Source organism: Pristiophorus japonicus, chromosome 5 (assembly GCF_044704955.1).
Source record: "Pristiophorus japonicus isolate sPriJap1 chromosome 5, sPriJap1.hap1, whole genome shotgun sequence".
In the NCBI taxonomy this organism is placed as follows: domain Eukaryota; kingdom Metazoa; phylum Chordata; class Chondrichthyes; family Pristiophoridae; genus Pristiophorus; species Pristiophorus japonicus.
This window is the reverse complement of record NC_091981.1, coordinates 6,459,777-6,479,947: the sequence shown is the minus strand read 5'-3', so window position 1 is coordinate 6,479,947 and position 20,171 is coordinate 6,459,777. Positions and strand designations below refer to the sequence as shown.

General features: G+C 49.2%; 1 protein-coding gene across 3 annotated transcripts in view; it reads left to right on the top strand.

Moving 5' to 3' along the window:
- Positions 1 to 20,171, top strand: part of LOC139264220 (tumor necrosis factor receptor superfamily member 11A-like) — a 131,798-nt gene that overhangs the window by 67,790 nt on the left and 43,837 nt on the right. For 2 of the 3 annotated variants that reach the window (XM_070880339.1, XM_070880338.1), the window contains one exon: positions 964 to 3,825. In XM_070880339.1, coding sequence (XP_070736440.1) covers positions 964 to 1,433 — 470 coding nt within the window. In that variant the 3' untranslated portion in view covers positions 1,434 to 3,825. Of the gene's footprint in view, positions 1 to 963; positions 3,826 to 20,171 lie in introns of those variants that run through there. The other variant, XR_011593296.1, reaches the window with a different exon arrangement.

Here is a 20,171-nt window from a genome sequence, read left to right as displayed (position 1 = left end):
CTTACATTGGTCAATGCTGGCCTTATGCCAGCTTTTACCAGGCATAAGAATTTCACGGGCATTCACTGGGTGGAAGTTGGACAAATCGCCCCGACTCTCCGCCCGCGAAGGCCCTTTGCCTCCAGAGGCGTGCAATCTGTCAAGAGAATTCTTGACAGGTTGCAAGCTCCGGGCTTAGGCACGTGCGCTTCGCATACCTAAACCCAGAACTTGCGGGGCCCCTCATCATATCATCTATCATAGGCGGTCCCTCGAAGTGAGGATAACTTGCTTCCACGCCAAAAAGGGATGAGTTCACAGGTGTTTCAATGAAGGACCTAATATTCCGGATCCTGAACTACATCCTGAAGGGTGGAAGATGCCTGTGTGTGGATTTTTTTAACGTGGGGTGACCGTTGTACACCAGCCACCACACGGGCTTGACAGAGCGAGGTCTTGGTCCAGTGGCAAGGGTTAACCAGGACGACTGGAGACCAGCTCTGCTGCACGGACCTAGTGCGCACACATAGACTCCCGCCTCTCCTGGGCCCCAGACTCCCGCCTCTCCTGGGCCCCGATCGCGTCACTCGCCGCTCCCTCGCCCCGGCCTCGCCGCTCCTGCTGTACCTGCCCGCGCTCCGTTCACTGACCTGGGTTATGGTGACACCCAATCCAATCACCCTCTTCACAGCCGTCGCCCCCCTGCAGCAGCAAGCGCTGCTCCCTGCAGTGGCATGCCGCCCCATGTTGCTCCCTCTAACGCTCCCGACAAGCGCGTGTGCACCTTGTACCCACCTGTAGGAGGCCGCGAGTTCAGGGCCCAAGTGTGTGTCCAAACATTTACCATTTTGAAATGACTGATAATTTGCTGCCGTATGTATGACATGCGCCAGGACACTGATTCAGTCATTCAGGTATTTAAAAGTAAAAAGTCACGGCCCATAAACCACTATATTAAACTTTCCTTTCCAATTAATCCTTTAGGCTTTCCTTGTGGCAGCAATACGACATACAAAGCCAGCGGCCAATCGGTGTTGAGCGTTGGGGGCTCAGTTGTTTTCAACGTGGTGATCAATGTGAATCGCACCACCGAGGAGGGCAGGAGAGCAGACATGAGCGACAGGCCCGACATTCCCACCAAAGGAGGAGACCACCCGAGGGGGGACGGCAGGTTCCCGCCGGGAGAGGAGAAACCGGGGGGCTCTGGGGCTGACACGGGACTCCCCGTGCAAGAAGATGAAGGATCGCTGGGCCTCCCCGTGCAAGAGGAGCGAGAGGTGAACTTTCCCGTTCAAGAAACAGCAAACTCCAGAGGACGCTGGGATGGAAATCTGAGCTTGGCCAGGAACACTGTCGAGCAGGAAAATCGGAAGCATCCCAAAGAAAGTCCGTTCTTCCCTGTGCAAGAAGATGGGAAATCAGAACACTTAGCGAAAGAGGAGGAGCATCGATGAGCTGAAATGCTGAACTATATACGTACTTTGACAGTAACATGAGACGTAACCCAACATTGTACACTAACATTCTGGGAGAGGTGCTATCAGCATATTACTTTGAGAGACAGGAGGCTAAGGAAATAGTGTTTTTTTTAGCTTTATATATGTTTACCAAAACGATATTTCTCTTTTTTTATTCGTTCCTAGGATGTGGGCGTCGCTGGCAGGGCCGGCATTTATTGCCCATCCCTAATTGCCCCTTGAGAAGGTGGTGGTGAGCCGCCTTCTTGAACCGCTGCAGTCCCGTGTGGTGAAGGTGCTCCCACAGTGCTGTTAGGGAGGGAGTTCCAGGATTGTGACCCAGCGACGATGAAGGAACGGCCGATATATTTCCAAGTCAGGATGGTGTGAAACTGGGAGGGGAACGTGGAGGTGGTGGTGTTCCCATGCACCTGCTGCCCTTGTCCTTCTAGGCGGTAGAGGTCGTGGGTTTGGGAGGTGCTGCCGAAGAAGCCTTGGCGAGTTGCTGCAGTGCATCTTGTAGATGGTACACACTGCAGCCAGGGGGCGCCGGTGGTGGAGGGAGTGAATGTTGAAGGTGGTGGATGGGGTGTCGATCAAGCGGGCTGCTTTGTCCTGGATGGTGTCGAGCTTCTTGAGTGTTGTTGGAGCTGCAACTCATCCAGGCAACTGGAGAGTATTCCATCGCACTCCTGACTTGTGCCTTGTAGATGGTGGAAAGGCTTTGGGGAGTCAGGAGGTGAGACACTCGCCGCAGAATACCCAGCCTCTGACCTGCTCTTGTGGCCACAGTATTTATGTGGATGGTTCAGTTAAGTTTCTGGTCAATGGCGACCCCCAGGATGTTGATGGTGGGGGATTCGGTGATGGTAATGCCGTTGAATGTCAAAGGGCCATGGTTAAACTCTCGCTTGTTGGAGATACTCATTGCCTGGCACTTGTGAGGCGCGAATATTACTTGCCACTTATCAGTCCACTGAGATTTACTGCCAGATTGGAATTACTTTTCAGCCTCAAGGAGACATTATACCATTCGTGACAATGTCAACGGCAGAGGTTGTTGTTTACAGTGCAGGAGAGGGGTGGAATATTAAATAGCTGCAAACCACACTTCAACAACTACAACAACTTGTATTTATATAGTGCCTTTAATGTAGTGAAACGTCCCAAGCCGCTTCAAACAAACAAAATTTGACACCGAGCCACATAAGGTGATCTTGGGACAGGTGAGGTAGGTTTTAAGGAGCATCTTAAAGGAGGAGAGCGAGGTAGAGAGCAACATTCCCCTGTGTAGCTGCTCAAGAGGTCCTGTGCAGCCAGCTTTTCAATGCAAAAACTGCGCATTCGCGGTCTCTTAAAGGGGCCGGGGGGGGGGTCCAAAAGAATTAGAGGGAACTTTGGTAGAGAGGCGGAGAGGTTTCGGGAGGGAGTTCCAGAGCTTGGGGCCCAGGCAACAGAAGGCACGGCCACCGATGGTGGAGTGATTATAATCAGGGATGCTCAGGAGGGCAGAATTAGAGGAGTGCAGACATCTCGGGAGATTACAGAGATAGGGAGGGGCGAGGCCATGGAGGGATTTGTAAACCAGGATGAGAATTCTAAAATTGAGGGATTGCTTAACCGGGAACCAAGCACTGGTCAGCGAGCACTGGGGGTGATGGGTGAGCAGGAATCAGTGCGAGTTAGGACACGGGTCAGCGAGCACAGGGGGTGATGGGTGAGCGGGACTTGGTGCGAGTTAGGACACGGGTCAGCGAGCACAGGGGGTGATGGGTGAGTGGGACTTGGTGCGAGTTAGGACACGGGGCAGCGAGCACAGGGGGTGATGGGTGAGCGGGACTTGGTGCGAGTTAGGACACGGGTCAGCGAGCACAGGGGGTGATGGGTGAGCAGGACTCGCTGCGAGTTGGGACATGAAATAGTAAAATGAGTGAATATATCATCTGAAAGCACTGGCCGCCGATGGTGGAGCGATTGAAATCGGTGGTGCCTAATTTTTATAGGTACAGTATTTGTCTTTGCACAAGATTTTCATGATCAAAATAGGAAAGTGCTTCTGTGAAAGATCTGGCTCACGACAAAAAAAAAGCATTGATTCACGTGCACATCAAAAAGATTTGGATAATTCACTTGCCAACCTAGAGTTAACAGTTTGTGAATCTCCCGGCAGTATTGTGGAAAGGACGAGAGCTGAAGTGAACATACAGAGTGGATTGAGATCATTATCTGAATTATGGCTCCCCCTGCTGGTAATGGTAATCCAATTCATGCTTTTACTTTTGTACTCCAACAATAACCTTCAATTTGAAATAAAATGTCTCTTGGATGGACAAAAAGCTCAATATTAACTAAACTTGAGAGATTCGACTATGTATTACCCGTTAAACATTTGCCATGATTTGCAGCTTGAAAGGTTTTTCTGACTCTTGTGGGTTCAAATCCCACTCCAGGGACTTGAGCACAAAATTCCAGGCTGGCACTTCCAGTGCAGTGCTGAGGGAGTGCTGCACTGTCGCTGGGGCAGTGCTGAGGGAGCGCCGCACTGTCGGAGGGGCAGTGCTGAGGGAGCGCCGCACTGTCGGAAGGGCAGTGCTGAGGGAGCGCCGCACTGTCGGAGGGTCAGTGCTGAGGGAGCGCCGCACTGTCGGAGGGGCAGTGCTGAGGGAGCGCCGCACTGTCGGAGGGTCAGTGCTGAGGGAGCGCCGCATTGTCGGAGGGGCAGTGCTGAGGGAGCGCCGCACTGTCGGAGGGTCAGTACTGAGGGAGTGCCGCACTGTCGGAGGGGCAGTGCTGAGGGAGCGCCGCACTGCCGGAGGGGCAGTGCTGAGGGAGTGCCGCACTGTCGGAGGGTCAGTACTGAGGGAGCACCGCATTGTCGGAGGGGCAGTGCTGAGGGAGCGCCGCACTGTTGGAGGGTCAGTACTGAGGGAGTGCCGCACTGTCGGAGGGGCAGTGCTGAGGGAGCGCCGCACTGTCGGAGGGTCAGTCCTGAGGGAGCGCCGCACTGCCGGAGGGGCAGTGCTGAGGGAGTGCCGCACTGTCGGAGGGTCAGTACTGAGGGAGCGCCGCACTGTCGGAGGGTCAGTACTGAGGGAGCACCGCACTGTCGGAGGGGCAGTACTGAGGGAGTGCCGCACTGTCGGAGGGGCAGTACTGAAGGAGTGCTGCACTGTCGGAGGTGCCACCGTTCGAATGAGACGTTAAAACCGAGGCCCCGTCTGCTCTCTCAGGTGGGCGTAAAAGATCCCATGGCACTATTTCGAAGAAGAGCAGGGGAGTTCTCCCCGGTGTCCTGGGGCCAATATTTATCCCTCAATCAACATCACTAAAACAGATTATCTGGTTATTATCACATTGCTGTTTGTGGGAGCTTGCTGTGCGTTAATTGGCTGCTGCGTTTCCCACATTACAACAGTGACCACACTCCAAAAAGTGTTTCATTGGATGTAAAGCGCTTTGAGACATCCGGTGGTCGTGAAATGCGCTATATAAATGCAAGTCTTTTTTTCGATTAATTGGGCAGACTGACCTAGGCCAGATTGTACATATTCTGTAAATGGAAGGGTTTGATCGGCCAAAACTGCCTTTTGTTGTTCCATATTTTCTTAACGTTCCCATGCTATCAGAAAGTGATCAAAATGTTTGGTGTGCAGCCCAGTCCAAGGGAGCATTTTTTTGTGGGTAATCAGATTGAAATGTTGGCCGAGAAATTCCGGCCTCCGTGGTCCGTACGGAGTGTGTGTACGGAGTATGTGCACGGAGCGTGCGTACGGAGTATGTGCACGGAGCGTGCGTACGGAGTGTGTGTACGGAGTGTGTGTACGGAGTGTGCGCACGGAGTGTGCGTACGGAGTGTGCGTACGGAGTGTGCGCACGGAGTGTGCGTACGGAGTGTGCGTACGGACCCGGGAAGGCATCGCAAAAGCTGGTTTTCAGCGCACAATGCGCATGCACTCAGAGAATTGTGAACCTGTGGAATTCTCTAGCACAGAAAGTTGTTGAGGCCAGTTCATTAGATATACTCAGAAGGGAGTTAGATATGGTCCTCACCGCTAAAGGGATCAAGGGGTATGGAGAGAAAGCAGGAATGGGGTACTGAAATGCATGATCAGCCATGATCTTATTGAATGGTGGTGCGAGCTCGATTCCAACTCCTGCACCTACTTTCTATGTGTCTATGTTTCTATGCACTGAAAATCAGCTTTTCCGATCTGCCAAGCTGGAACTTGACAGATCCTCCGCATCTTGGGAGCGAGGATATTCGCATGGGCAGGATTGCGGGATTTACCCATATCTCACCCAGCAAATGCCCTCAAAACTCTTGCGCCTGATAAAAGCAGGTACATAGCCGACTGTTACAGGCGTAAGAGTTTTAAAATACACTTAAAACCTAATAAAAAAATAACATTTTAAAAATCACATTTTGTTTTTAAAAACCCTGCCCATAATTTGAAACCATAATTTAAAAAAACGTTTTAAAAACTCGGAAAAACAATTTTCTCGAAGATAATTAACTTTAATTTCAATTCTTTTAATTATGTGAGGTGTGCTTTTTATTTTTTATTTGGTGTTAATTGTGTTTGGGTTTTTTTTCTCAATTAATAGCAATGAGAACTGGTAGATACGGAGATCCCATTGCAGTTAATTGAGAATACTGCACCTGATTGGCTGAGCACTCACACGTGACTGCACCGTCTCCGTGGGAACCTGGAGGACGGGAGCGCGCTCTGCAGCACGGGGAGAGAAGGCCCCCCCCCCCACCGGAATCCCACGCTCCTCCCGGACCGCCGGGTACTTTCGGAAAAATTCTCTGGTCGGATGGGTGTTCACCCGAAAGAAGCCTCCAACCAGAATTTCAGGGACAATAGTAGGAAAAAGGAATTGCCACCAGAGGGAGCTCTTACACTGCATTTGGCAGCTTAGCCCATTTGCAGCATTTAAACCATCTTTACTGAGTGCAGATATGAAGTGCCTATGGGTTTATAACGAATTCTAAAGTATTTAACCATCCAGAACTGAATATTTGCAGCAGATGACATCATCCAGATGCTTTCCAACTGCACAAGGTGCTGAAACTGCGAAAGCAATTGGAAATATCAGTAGTTATAGCCCATCATCATCATAGGCCGTCCCTCGAACGAGGATGACTTGCTTCCACAAGAGTTCACAGATGTTTCAATGAAGGACCTAATATTCCGGATCCCGAACTATATCCTGAAGGGTGGAAGATGCCTGTGCGTGGATTTTTTTAACGTGGGGTGACCGTTGCACACCAGCCACCACACGGGCGTGACAGAGCGAGGTCTTGGTCCAGTGGCAAGGGTTAACCAGGACAACTGGAGACCTGCTCTGCTGCACGGACCCAGTGCGCGCTCACATATCGCACAGTGTGGGCTGGGCCCGTGCTGCCCCCTGGGCCCACGACTCTCCTGGGCCCCGTACCCTCATTCACCGCACCTCCACCGCGATCTCTCGCGGCTCCTCCGCCGCAAACATTCGTCGCACCTCCGCCACGGTCCCTCGCCGCTCCTCCGCCACAAAAACACTCGCCGCTCCTCCGCCACAAGCACTCGCCGCACTTCCACCGCGATCCCTCACCCCACCTCCGCACCAAACATTCGCCGAACCTCCGTCACGATTGCCCACCAAATCTCAGCCACGATCCCTCATCGCTCCTCCACCCCGATCACTCGTCGCAAGTCCGCCGCGGCCTTCCCGCTCCTCTGCTGTACCAGGGTCCCGCCGATGCTTCTGCCCACGCTCCGAACGGCGACCTGGGTCCTGATGATGTCACCCAGCCGCCCGCCTCGAAACCGTCGCACATCTGTGCCAGCTCGTGTTGGAAGCTGCAGTGGGTCGCTCCAGCTCTTTTTATAGCCCCGACCTGCAGAGATGTTCTCTCGCAGTTATAGCCACTGTGCCAAGGACACTGTTCCCTTTATATACCATTGGGAAAAGATCCCGGTTCAGGAAACTCTTCCTCTGTATTTTTAAAAGCAAACGTACAGAAATCCCGGGGAAGGGAGAGATTCTCCGCTGTTTCATGCCTGGTTTGAGTTCAGGAAGGGATTCCAAGTGTAATGTGTTTGTGGGAGCTTGCTGTGCGCACATTGGCTCAGAAACCAGGGTGCTAGCCACAGCCACAGCTGACACATCATAAACACATCATCGTTCGAGACAACCCGACTGGAGGGAACTGCTACCTTCTCAATAATCCTTCATTGTTTCAAACACCTGAATCAGATCATCGCTTGGCCTTTTCATCTCCAGCAAATAAATCCACGCTTATCCAGTCTCTCAAAATGACTTAATCCCTTCATCCTGTTCAACCATCGTTGGACTTTCTCCAACTTCTTTAGTCGGAGGCCTCACTAAGCTCCCCTCATAAGCCTGGGCTTTGTAATTAAAATGTTTCTCAGAGCTATCACTCTGTCAGGTCAACATAGAAACATAGAAAATAGGTGCAGGAGTAGGCCATTCGGCCCTTTGGGCCTGCACCACCATTCAATAAGATCATGGCTGATCATTCCTTCAGTACCCCTTTCCTGCTTTCTCTCCATACCCCTTGATCCCCTTAACCGTAAGGGCCATATCTAACTCCCTCTTGAATATATCCAATGAACTGACATCAACAACTCTCTGTGGCAGGGAATTTCACAGGTTAACAACTCTCTGAGTGAAGAAGTTTCTCCTCATCTCGGTCCTAAACGGCCTGCCCCTTATCTTAAGACTGTCCCCTGGTTCTGGACTTCCCCAACATCGGGAACATTCTTCCCGCATCTAACCTGTCCAGTCCCATCAGAATCTTATATGTTTCTATGAGATCCCCTCTCATCCTTCTAAACTCCAGTGAATAAAGGCCCAGTTGATCCAGTCTCTCCTCATATATCAGTCCAGGCATCCCTGGAATCAGTCTGGTGAACCTTCGCTGCACTCCCTCAATAGCAAGAACATCCTTCCTCAGATTAGGAGACCAAAACTGAACACAATATTCCAGGTGGGGCCTCACCAAGGCCCTGTACAACTGCAGCAAGACTTCCCTGCTCCTATACTCAAATCCCCTTGCCATGAAGGCCAACATACCACTTGCCTTCATCACCGCCTGCTGTACCTGCATGCCAACTTTCAATGACTGATGAACCATGACACCCAGGTCTCGTTGCACCTCCCCTTTTCCTAATCTTCCGCCATTCAGATAATATTCTGCTTTCGTGTTTTTGTCCCCAAAGTGGATAACCTCACATTTATCCACATTATACTGCATCTGCCATGTATTTGCCCACTTACCTAACCTGTCCAAGTCACCCTGCAGCCTCTTAGTGTCCTCCTCACAGATCACACCGCCACCAAGTTTAGTGTCATCTGCAAACTTGGAGATATTACACTCAATTCCATATCTAAATCATTAATATATATTGTAAAGAGCTGGGGTCCCAGCACTGAGCCCTGCGGCACTCCACTAGTCACTACCTGCCATTCTGAAAAGGACCCGTTAATTCCGACTGTCTGCTTCCTGTCTGCCAACCAGTTCTCTATCCACGTCAGTACATTACCCCCAATACCATGTGCTTTGATTTTTTACACCAATCTCTTGTGTGGGACCTTGTCAAAAGCCTTTTGAAAGTCTAAATACACCACATCCACTGGTTCTCCCTTGTCCACTCTACTAGTTACATCCTCAAAAAATTCCAGAAGATTTGTCAAGCATGGTTTCCCTTTCATAAATCCATGCTGACTTGGACCAATCCTATCACTGCTTTCCAAATGCACTGATATTTCATCCTTAATGATTGATTCCAACATTTTCCCCACTACTGATGTCAGGCTAACCGGTAATTACCCGTTTTCTCTCCCTCCTTTTTTAAAAAGTGGTGTTACATTAGAAACCCTCCAGTCCATAGGAACTGATCCAGAGTCGATAGACTGTTGGAAAATTATCCCCAATGCATCCACTATTTCTAGGGCCACTTCCGTAAGTACTCTGGGATGTAGACTATCAGGCCCATGCAGGAAGAATGTTCCCAATGTTGGGGAAGTCCAGAACCAGGGGTCACAGTCTAAGGATAAGGGGTAAGCCATTTAGGACCGAGATGAGGAGAAACTTCTTCACCCAGAGAGTGGTGAACCTGTGGAATTCTCTACCACAGAAAGTTGTTGAGGCCAATTCACTAAATATATTCAAAAAGGAGTTAGATGTAGTCCTTACTACTAGGGGGATCAAGGGGTATGGTGAGAAAGCAGGAATGGGGTACTGAAGTTGCATGTTCAGCCATGAACTCATTGAATGGTGGTGCAGGCTAGAAGGGCTGAATGGCCTACTCCTGCACCTATTTTCTATGTTTCTATGTTTCAATCCCATCAATTTCCCTAACACAATTTCCCGCCTAATAAGGATATCCTTCAGTTCCTCCTTCTCACTAGTCCTTCGGACCCCTAGTACATCGGGAAGGTTATTTGTGTCTTCCTTTGTGAAGACAGAACCAAAGTATTTGTTCAATTGGTCTGCCATTTCTTTGTTCCCCATTATAAATTCACCCGAATGCGACTGCAAGGGATCAACGCTGATCTTCACTAATCTTTTTCTCTTCACATACCTATAGAAGCTTTTGCAGTCATTTTTAATGTTTCCAGCAAGCTTCCTCTCGTACTCTATTTTCCCCCTCTTAATTAAACCCTTTGTCCTCCTCTGCTGAATTCTAAATTTCTCCCAGTCCTCCGGTTTGCTACTTTTTCTGGCAAATTTGTATGCCTCTTCCTTGGATTTAACACTATCCTTAATTTCCCTTGTTAGCCATGGTTGAGCCACCTTCCCCATTCTATTTTTACTCCAGACAGGGATGTACAATTGTTGAAGTTCGTCCATATGATCTTTAAAGGTTTGCCATTGCGTATCCACCGTCAACCCTTTAAGTATCATTTGCCAGTCTAATCTAGCCAATTCGCGCCTCATACCATCAAAGTTACCTTTCCTTAAGTTCAAGACCCTAGTTTCTGAATTAACTTTGTCACTCTCCATCTTAATAAAGAATTCTACCATATTATGGTCACTCTTCCCCAAGGGGCCTCGCACAACAAGATTGCTAATTAGTCCCTTCTCATTACACATCACCCAGTCTAGGAAGGCCAGCTCTCTGGTTGGTTCTTCGACATATTGGTCCAGAAATCCATCCCTAATACACTCCAGGACATCCTCCTTCACTGCATTGCTACCAGTTAGGTTAGCCCAATCAATATGTAGATTAAAGTCACCCATGATTACTGCTGTACCTTTATTGCACACATCCCTTATTTGTTATTTGATGCTGTCCCCAACCTCACTACTACTATGTGGTGGCCTGTACACAACTCTCACTAGTGTATTCTGCCCTTGGTATTCCGTAGCTCCATCCATACCGATTCCACATCATCCAAGCTATAATGTCCTTCCTTACAATTGCATTAATTTCTTCTTTAACCAGCAACGCCACCCCGCCTCCTTTTCCTTTCTATCTATCCTTCCTGAATGCTGAATACCCCTGGATGTTAAGTTTCCAGCCTTGGTCACCCTTGAGCCATGTCTCCGTGATGCCAATCACATCATACCCGTTAAACATAGAAACATAGAAACATAGAAAATAGGTGCAGGAGTAGGCCATTCGGCCCTTCTAGCCTGCACCGCCATTCAATGAGTTCATGGCTGAACATTCAACTTCAGTACCCCCTTCCTGCTTTCTCGCCATACCCCTTGATCCCCCTAGTAGTAAGGACCTCATCTAACTCCTTTTTGAATATATTATCTGCGCAGTTAATTCGTCCACCTTATTCCGGATACTCCTAGCATTGAGGGACAGAGCCTTCAGGCTTGTCTTTTTAACACACTTTGACCCTTTAGAATTCTGCTGTAAAGTGGCTCTTTTTGTTTTTTGCCTTGGGTTTCTCTGCCCTCCACTTTTACTATTCTCCTTTCTATCTTTTGCTTCTGTCTCCATTTTATTCCCCTCTGTCTCCCTGCATTGGTTCCCATCCCCCTGCCATATTAGTTTAACTCCTCCCAAACAGCAAACACTCCCCCTAGGACATTGGTTTCGGTCCTGCCCAGGTGCAGACCGTCCGGTTTGTATTGGTCCCACCTCCCCCAGAACCAGTTCCAATGTCCCAAGAATTTGAATCCCTCCCTTCTGCACCACTGCTCAAGCCACGTATTCATCTGAGCTATCCTGCGATTCCTACTCTGACTAGCAGGGAGTTATCATCTGTATCCGTGCCTGCAGTCAGATCATATGTTTAAAAAAGGTTTAATTCTCATCCTTGTTTTCAAATCCCTCCATGGCCTCGCCCCTCCCTATCTCTGTAACCACTACCCTCCGAGATATCTGTGCTCTTCCAAATCTGGCCTCTTGAGTGTCCCTGATTTTAATTGCCATTGGCGGCCGTGCCTTCTGTTATGTATGTAAACATTGCCAATGTGTAAGACTTGCCACCAGGGGGCGCACCTGTGGGAGACCCAAGGGTCACCTGCACACCCTGGGCAAGCAGATATAAAAGGTAGTCTACCATGCTGCCCCTCACTCCGGAGTCACATTAGAAAGACCAAGGTCACAACAGTTTGAGCTTACAGTATACAGTCTTGTGGAGTTATTCTGAACATAACACCTTCAGCTGCCTGGGCCCTGAGTTCTGGAATTCCCTCCCTAAACCTCTCTGACTCACTTCCTCCTTTAGACGCTCATTAAAACCTACCTCTTTGAACAAGCTTTTGGTCACCTGCCCTAATATTTCCTTATGTGGATCAAATTTTGTTTGATAATCGCTCCTGTGAAGCGCCTTGCAACGTTTTACTCTGTTAAAGGCGCTATATGAATGCAAGTTGTTTTGTACACCGAATTTCCCAGGATATGTTGGGATGTGAGCAAGATTGGCAAATCCCTGGTTGCCCTGAGCGTATTTAAGATCACCCGCTGAGAATGGGACCGGATGCACGTGTGGGCCAGACTGGGTAGGATAGCAATAAACCACTTGGGTTTGACAACAATCCAGCAGCCCTTAAATTGCCAGATTTATTCAAATCAGTGTCAGAACTTGCCAAGGAAAGAGAAGGGACCTGTAATGTAGGCACCAGTGAGCATGCTCACAGGTTTGTGGCCATTAACAGGTCCAGGCAGCGGGCGGTCGCGGGGCTAGTTGAACCCGACTGCCTGCCTCTCTCCCGTGGTTACGTTTGCGCCAGGGTGTCCCTGGAGATGAAGCACACGGTGTTCACCGGTATGCTCACGGCCTTCCGCAAAAGGTGGGTGCCAGAGGGACTAGAGTGCATCATCACCCTCGGCAACCAAATTTAAATTTGATCTCCCTTCCCTATAAAATTTTATTTGTAAATTTGTGGGTTCAAGTGCCTTGACCAAAAGGGGTCAGTTGGCTTTAAGTTCTATTAAAATAGTTGTAGAGCTGTTGAGTTGGGAGTGGTTTAACCAATCACGTGGTCGGCGGCAGTCGGGAGCAGCGTCGAGGAGGTCCGTTGGTGAGGCCTATAAAAGGCACAGCAGGGAGTCCGGGGCCCAGCGTCGGCGGCAGTCGGGAGCAGCATTGGAGGTGCGTGGTGAGGCCGATAAAAGGCACAGCAGGGAGTCCGGGGCCCAGCGTCGGCGGCAGTCGGGAGCAGCGTCGGGGGTCCGTTGGTGAGGCCTATAAAAGGCGTGACTTGTGCAGCTACAGGGAGAAGGCAAAAAAAGAAGTAGAAAGAAACAGAAAGGTGACGTCATAGCCAAGGGGGTAAGTGATTGGCTGGTGATTGGTGAGTAGCTTTTCTTTTTTCTCTTCTATAACAGTGAGTAAACTTTAGCATTGTTGTTGCTTATCTAAGGGTTAAGTCATGGCAGGACAGCTCGGTCACGTGATATGCTCCTCCTGTACCATGTGGGAACTCAGGGACGACTCCAGTGTCCCTGACGACTACATCTGCAGGAAGTGTATCCGCCTCCAGCTCCTGACGGACCACGTTGCGGAATTGGAGCTGAGGGTGGATTCACTCTGGAGCATCCACGATGCTGAGAATGACGTGAGTCGCACGTGTAGCGAGTTGGTCTTACCACAGGTAAAGGGTCCACAGCCAGCTAGGGAATGGAAGACCAGCAGGAAGTGTAGTACAAGGAAAGTAGTGCAGGTGTCCCCTGTGGTCATCCCCCTGCAAAACAGATACACTGCTTTGAGTACTGTTGAGGGGGATGACTCATCAGGGGAGGGCAGCAGCAGCCAAGTTCATGGCACCGTGGCTGGCTCTGTTGCACAGGAGAGCAGGAAAAAGAGTGGGAGAGCGATAGTGATAGGGGATTCAATTGTGAGGGGAATAGATAGGCATTTCTGCGGCCGCAACCAAGACTCCAGGATGGTATGTTGCCTCCCTGGTGCAAGGGTCAAGAATGTCTCGGAGCGGGTGCAGGACATTCTAAAAAGGGAGGGAGAACAGCCAGTTGTCGTGGTGCACATTGGTACCAACGACATAGGTAAAAAAAGGGAAACAAATTTAAGGAGCTAGGAGCTAAATTAAAAAGTAGGACCTCAAAAGTACTAATCTCGGGATTGCTACCAGTGCCACGTGCTAGTCAGAGTAGGAATCGCAGGATAGCGCAGATGAATACGTGGCTTGAGCAGTGGTGCAGCAGGGAGGGATTCAAATTCCTGGGGCATTGGAACCGGTTCTGGGGGAGGTGGGACCAGTACAAACCGGACGGTCTGCACCTGGGCAGGACCGGAACCAATGTCCTCGGGGGAGTGTTTGCAAGTGCTGTTGGGGAGGAGTTAAACTAATATGGCAGGGGGATGGGAACCAATGCAGGGAGACAGAGGGAAACAAAAAGGAGACAAAAGCAAAAACAGAAAGGAGATGAGGAAAAGTGGAGGGCAGAGAAACCCAAGGCAAAGAACAAAAAGGGCCACTGTACAGCAAAATTCTAAAAAGACAAAGGATGTTAAAAAAACAAGCCTGAAGGCTTTGTGTCTTAATGCAAGGAGTATCCGTAACAAGGTGGATGAATTAACTGTGCAAATAGAGGTTAACAATTTTGATGTGATTGGGATTACAGAAACGTGGCTCCAGGATGATCAGGGCTGGGAACTCAACATCCAGGGGTATTCAACATTCAGGAAGGATAGAATAAAAAGAAAAGGAGGTGGGGTAGCATTGCTGGTTAAAGAGGAGATTAATGCAATAGTTAGGAAGGGCATTAGCTTGGATGATGTGGAATCTATATGGGTAGAGCTGCAGAACACCAAAGGGCAAAAAAACGTTAGTGGGAGTTGTGTACAGACCTCCAAACAGTAGTAGTGATGTTGGGGAGGGCATCAAACAGAAAATTAGGGGTGCATGCAATAAAGGTGCAGCAGTTATAATGGGTGACTTTAATATGCACATAGATTGGGCTAACCAAACTGGAAGCAATACGGTGGAGGAGGATTTCCTGGAGTGCATAAGGGATGGTTTTCTAGACCAATATGTTGAGGAACCAACTAGGGGGGAGGCCATCTTAGACTGGGTGTTGTGTAATGAGAGAGGATTAATTAGCAATCTCATTGTGCGAGGCCCCTTGGGGAAGAGTGACCATAATATGGTGGAATTCTGCATTAGGATGGAGAATGAAACAGTTAATTCAGAGACCATGGTCCAGAACTTAAAGAAGGCTAACTTTGAAGGTATGAGGCGTGAATTGGCTAGGATAGATTGGCGAATGATACTTAAGGGGTTGACTGTGGATGGGTAATGGCAGACATTTAGAGACCGCATGGATGAACTACAACAATTGTACATTCCTGTCTGGCGTAAAAATAAAAAAGGGAAGGTGGCTCAACCGTGGCTATCAAGGGAAATCAGGGATAGTATTAAAGCCAAGGAAGTGGCATACAAATTGGCCAGAAATAGCAGCGAACCCGGGGACTGGGAGAAATTTATAACTCAGCAGAGGAGGACAAAGGGTTTGATTAGGGCAGGGAAAATGGAGTACGAGAAGAAGCTTGCAGGGAACATTAAGACGGATTGCAAAAGTTTCTATAGATATGTAAAGAGAAAAAGGTTAGTAAAGACAAACGTAGGTCCCCTGCAGTCAGAATCAGGGGAAGTCATAACGGGGAACAAAGAAATGGCGGACCAATTGAACAAGTACTTTGGTTCGGTATTCACTAAGGAGGACATAAACAACCTTCCGAATATAAAAGGGGTCAGAGGGTCTAGTAAGGAGGAGGAACTGAGGGAAATCCTTATTAGTCGGGAAATTGTGTTGGGGAAATTGATGGGATTGAAGTCCGATAAATCCCCAGGGCCTGATGGACTGCATCCCAGAGTATTTAAGGAGGTGGCCTTGGAAATAGCGGATGCATTGACAGTCATTTTCCAACATTCCATTGACTCTGGATCAGTTCCTATCGAGTGGAGGGTAGCCAATGTAACCCCACTTTTTAAAAAAGGAGGGAGAGAGAAAACAGGGAATTATAGACCGGTCAGCCTGACATCGGTAGTGGGTAAAATGATGGAATCAATTATTAAGGATGTCATAGCAGCGCATTTGGAAAGAGGTGACATGATAGGTCCAAGTCAGCATGGATTTGTGAAAGGGAAATCATGCTTGACAAATCTTCTGGAATTTTTTGAGGATGTTTCCAGTAGAGTGGACAAGGGAGAACCAGTTGATGTGATATATTTGGACTTTCAGAAGGCTTTCGACAAGGTCCCACACAAGAGATTAATGTGCAAAGTTAAAGCACATGGGATTGGGGGTAGTATGCTGACATGGATTGAGAACTGGTTGTCAGACAGGAAGCAAAGAGTAGGAGTAAATGGGTACTTTTCAGAATGGCAGGCAGTGACTAGTGGGGTACCGCAAGATTCTGTGCTGGGGCCCCAGCTGTTTACATTGTACATTAATGATTTAGACGAGGGGATTAAATGTAGTATCTCCAAATTTGCGGATGACACTAAGTTGGGTGGCAGTGTGAGCTGCGAGGAGGATGCTGTGAGGCTGCAGAGCGACTTGGATAGGTTAGGTGAGTGGGCAAATGCATGGCAGATGAAGTATAATGTGGATAAATGTGAAGTTATCCACTTTGGTGGTAAAAACAGAGAGACAGACTATTATCTGAATGGTGACAGATTAGGAAAAGGGGAGGTGCAACGAGACCTGGGTGTCATGGTACATCAGTCATTGAAGGTTGGCATGCAGGTACAGCAGGCGGTTAAGAAAGCAAATGGCACGTTGGCCTTCATAGCGAGGGGATTTGAGTACAGGGGCAGGGAGGTGTTGCTACAGTTGTACAGGGCCTTGGTGAGGCCACACCTGGAGTATTGTGTACAGTTTTGGTCTCCTAACTTGAGGAAGGACATTCTTGCTATTGAGGGAGTGCAGCGAAGATTCACCAGACTGATTCCCGGGATGGCGGGACTGACCTATCAAGAAAGACTGGATCAACTGGGCTTGTATTCACTGGAGTTCAGAAGAATGAGAGGGAACCTCATAGAAACGTTTAAAATTCTGACGGGTTTCGACATGTTAGATGCAGGAAGAATGTTCCCAATGTTGGGGAAGTCCAGAACCAGGGGTCACAGTCTAAGGATAAGGGGTAAGCCATTTAGGACCGAGATGAGGAGGAACTTCTTCACCCAGAGAGTGGTGAACCTGTGGAATTCTCTACCACAGAAAGTTGTTGAGGCCATTTCACTAAATATATTCAAAAAGGAGTAAGATGAAGTCCTTACTACTAGGGGGATCAAGGGGTATGGCGAGAAAGCAGGAATGGGGTACTGAAGTTGCATGTTGAGCCATAAACTCATTGAATGGCGGTGCAGGCTAGAAGGGCCGAATGGCCTACTCCTGCACCTATTTTCTATGTTTCTATGTTTCTATATTCACAAGACTCAATAAAACCCCAGCCAGTTGGGTTCGGGGGATCCATGATGAGGCAGGTGGTTGTGAGCCTGGTGGATGAACTGGTAATGTATAGTGTGATTGTCAAACCTTTTGCTAATAAATCAACTCATTCTTAATAGCAATGTGTTGCTAGGAATTCTTAAACAAAGAACCCATGAAGCAAACACATTACAGCAGTAAAAGTCGCGGGTTTGGGAGGTGCTTTCGAATATTCTACAAAGCCGCCTATAATCAAAAGCTTTAAAAAAATATATATTTCCTAAGCCTTCTCCCCAACCACACAGGCATCACAATCGCACCACTCTGGCTCACTGATGGTATCGGGACTGAGATTCTGCTCGCCCAACTCCAGAAATCTCTGCATCAACAACGTTTATTTATATAGCGCCTTTAACGTAGTAAAATATCCCAAGGCACTTTACCGCAGTGTTACAGGACAAAACAGATAAATTTGACACCGAGCCACAAATTACGGCAGGTGACCAAAAATTTGTTTCAAGAGGTCGGTTTTAAGGAGCGTTTTAAAGGAGGAGAGAGAGGTGGCGAGGTTTAGGGAGGGAGTTCCAGAGCTTGGGGCCCAGGCAACAGAAAGCACGGCCACCGATGGTGGAGCGATTATAATCAGGGATGTTCAAGAGGGCAGAATTAGAGGAGTGCAGAGATCTGTGCTGGAGGAGGTTACAGAGATAGGGAGGGCGAAGCCTTGGATTGAATTGAAAACAAGCAATTGAACTTTGAAATCGAGGCGTTACTTAACGGGCAGCCAATGTAGGTTGGCGAACACAGGGGTGATGCCTGTGAGTGGAACTAAATTACAGGACACCGCCTCCAGGCCAGATCCAAGGTCATCCCATCCTCTGTCATTGATTTGCAGTACGCAGACAACGCTTGCGTCTGCACACACTCGGAGGCTGAACTCCAAGCCATCGTCAACACCTTCACCGAGGCGTACGAAACCATGGGCCTTACACTAAACATCCGTAAGACAAAGGTCCTCCACCAACCTGCCCCCGCCACACAGCACTGTCCCCCAGTCATCAAAATCCACGACGAGGCCTTGGACGACGTGGACCATTTTCCATACCTCAGGAGCCTCCTGTCAACAAGGGCAGATGTCGATGACGAGGTCCAACACTGCCTTCAGTGCGCCAATGCAGCCTTCGGTCCCCTGAGGAAGAGAGTGTTTGAAGACCAGGACCTCAAACCTGCCACAAAGCTTATGGTCTACAGGGCAGTCGTGATAGCCGCCCTCCTATGTGGCTCAGAGACATGGATTATGTACAGCCGGCACACTGGAGAAGTACCACCAACGCTGCCTCCGCAAGATCCTGTAAATCCACTGGGAGGACAGGTGCACCAATGTTAGTGTTCTCGCTCAGGCCCCCCAGCACTGAAGCATTGACCACATTCGGTCAACTTCGATGGACGGGCCACATCGTCCGCATGCCAATACTAGACTCCCAACCAAAGCAAGCGCTCTACTCGGAGCTCCGACACGGCAGGCAGAGGAAACGTTACAAGGACCACCCTCAAATCCTCCTTGGAAAACGTGCAACATCCCCACCGACACCCGAGAATCCCTGGGCTGCCCAGAGTGGAGGAAAAGCATCTAGGAAGGCGCTGAACACCTCGAGTTTCTTTGCCGACAGCAAGCTGAAGCCGAGCGTCGAAAGTGGAAGGGGCGCACGGCAACCCAGGCACAACACCCACCCGTCCCTCCAACCAACGTCTGTGGCAGAGACTGCAGGTCCCGCATTGGGCTCTTCTGTCACCTGAGAACTCTTTCTTTAAATGTGGAAGGAAGTCGCCCTCGACTCCAAGGGACTGCCTATGATGATGAGTTCCTGGAGTGGACTCTTGAATGTAACTAGAGTAGACTCTGATCAGCTCATCCTTGTCCAAGTGCTCAGTCACTCCTAATGATAGATTCCAGTTACTTCTGCAGAACTGATGTTAGACTTTTCGGTCTGTAGTTAGCTGGTTTCTCTCGTCCTTCTAAAATAATGGAGCGACGTTAGCAACTTTCCAATCCACTTGAACCCACAACCTTCTGACTCCGAGGCGAGAGTGCTGCCCATCATCATCATCATCATCATCATCATAGGAAGTCATCCTTGAAACGAGGATGACTTGCTTCCACGCCAAAAACGGATGAGTTCACAGGTGTTTCAATGATATTCCAGATCCTGAACTCCAATTGAGGGGGTGGAAGATGCCTGTGCGTGGATTTTTTTAACGTGGGGTGGCCGTTGCACACCAGCCACCACATGGGGCTTGACAGAGCTCGGTCTTGGTCCAGTGGCAAGGGTTGACCAAGACGACTGGAGACCTGCTCACTGAGTGCTGCCCACTGAGCCAGGGGCTGACAATGTGGAACTGGTACCCCTCCCTAATTGAAAGTTTGTAGCAGCGGCATTGCAAAAGGTTATGCGTCACACTTGCGGAATAAGATCGGGGTAGATCGCAGCAGTCGGCCAATGGGAGTCCCCAGGTCTCGTTAACATATCTGCGGCAAACTGGGATTCCAATGCAGCTCACCGGCTCTGAGCTGGCACAATATCGGGTGGACCGGACTCCAATCACGCCGGGAAAAGGCACGTCCGATGGTCGGGGCGGGGGGGGCGGTGGGGGTGGTGTGGGGGTTGTGATTTTGGTGGGGAGCATCCTAGGGCGGTAGCAGTTCTCGTTATTCTCATCAAGCACTCTGCTCCTCCTGACCCCACAAATATAATTTATGCATTTCATTCATTCATTCATTCATTCATTCATAGGCAGTCCCTCGGAATCGAGGAAGACTTGCTTCCACTCTAAAAATGAGTTCTCAGGTGGCTGAACAGTGCAATAC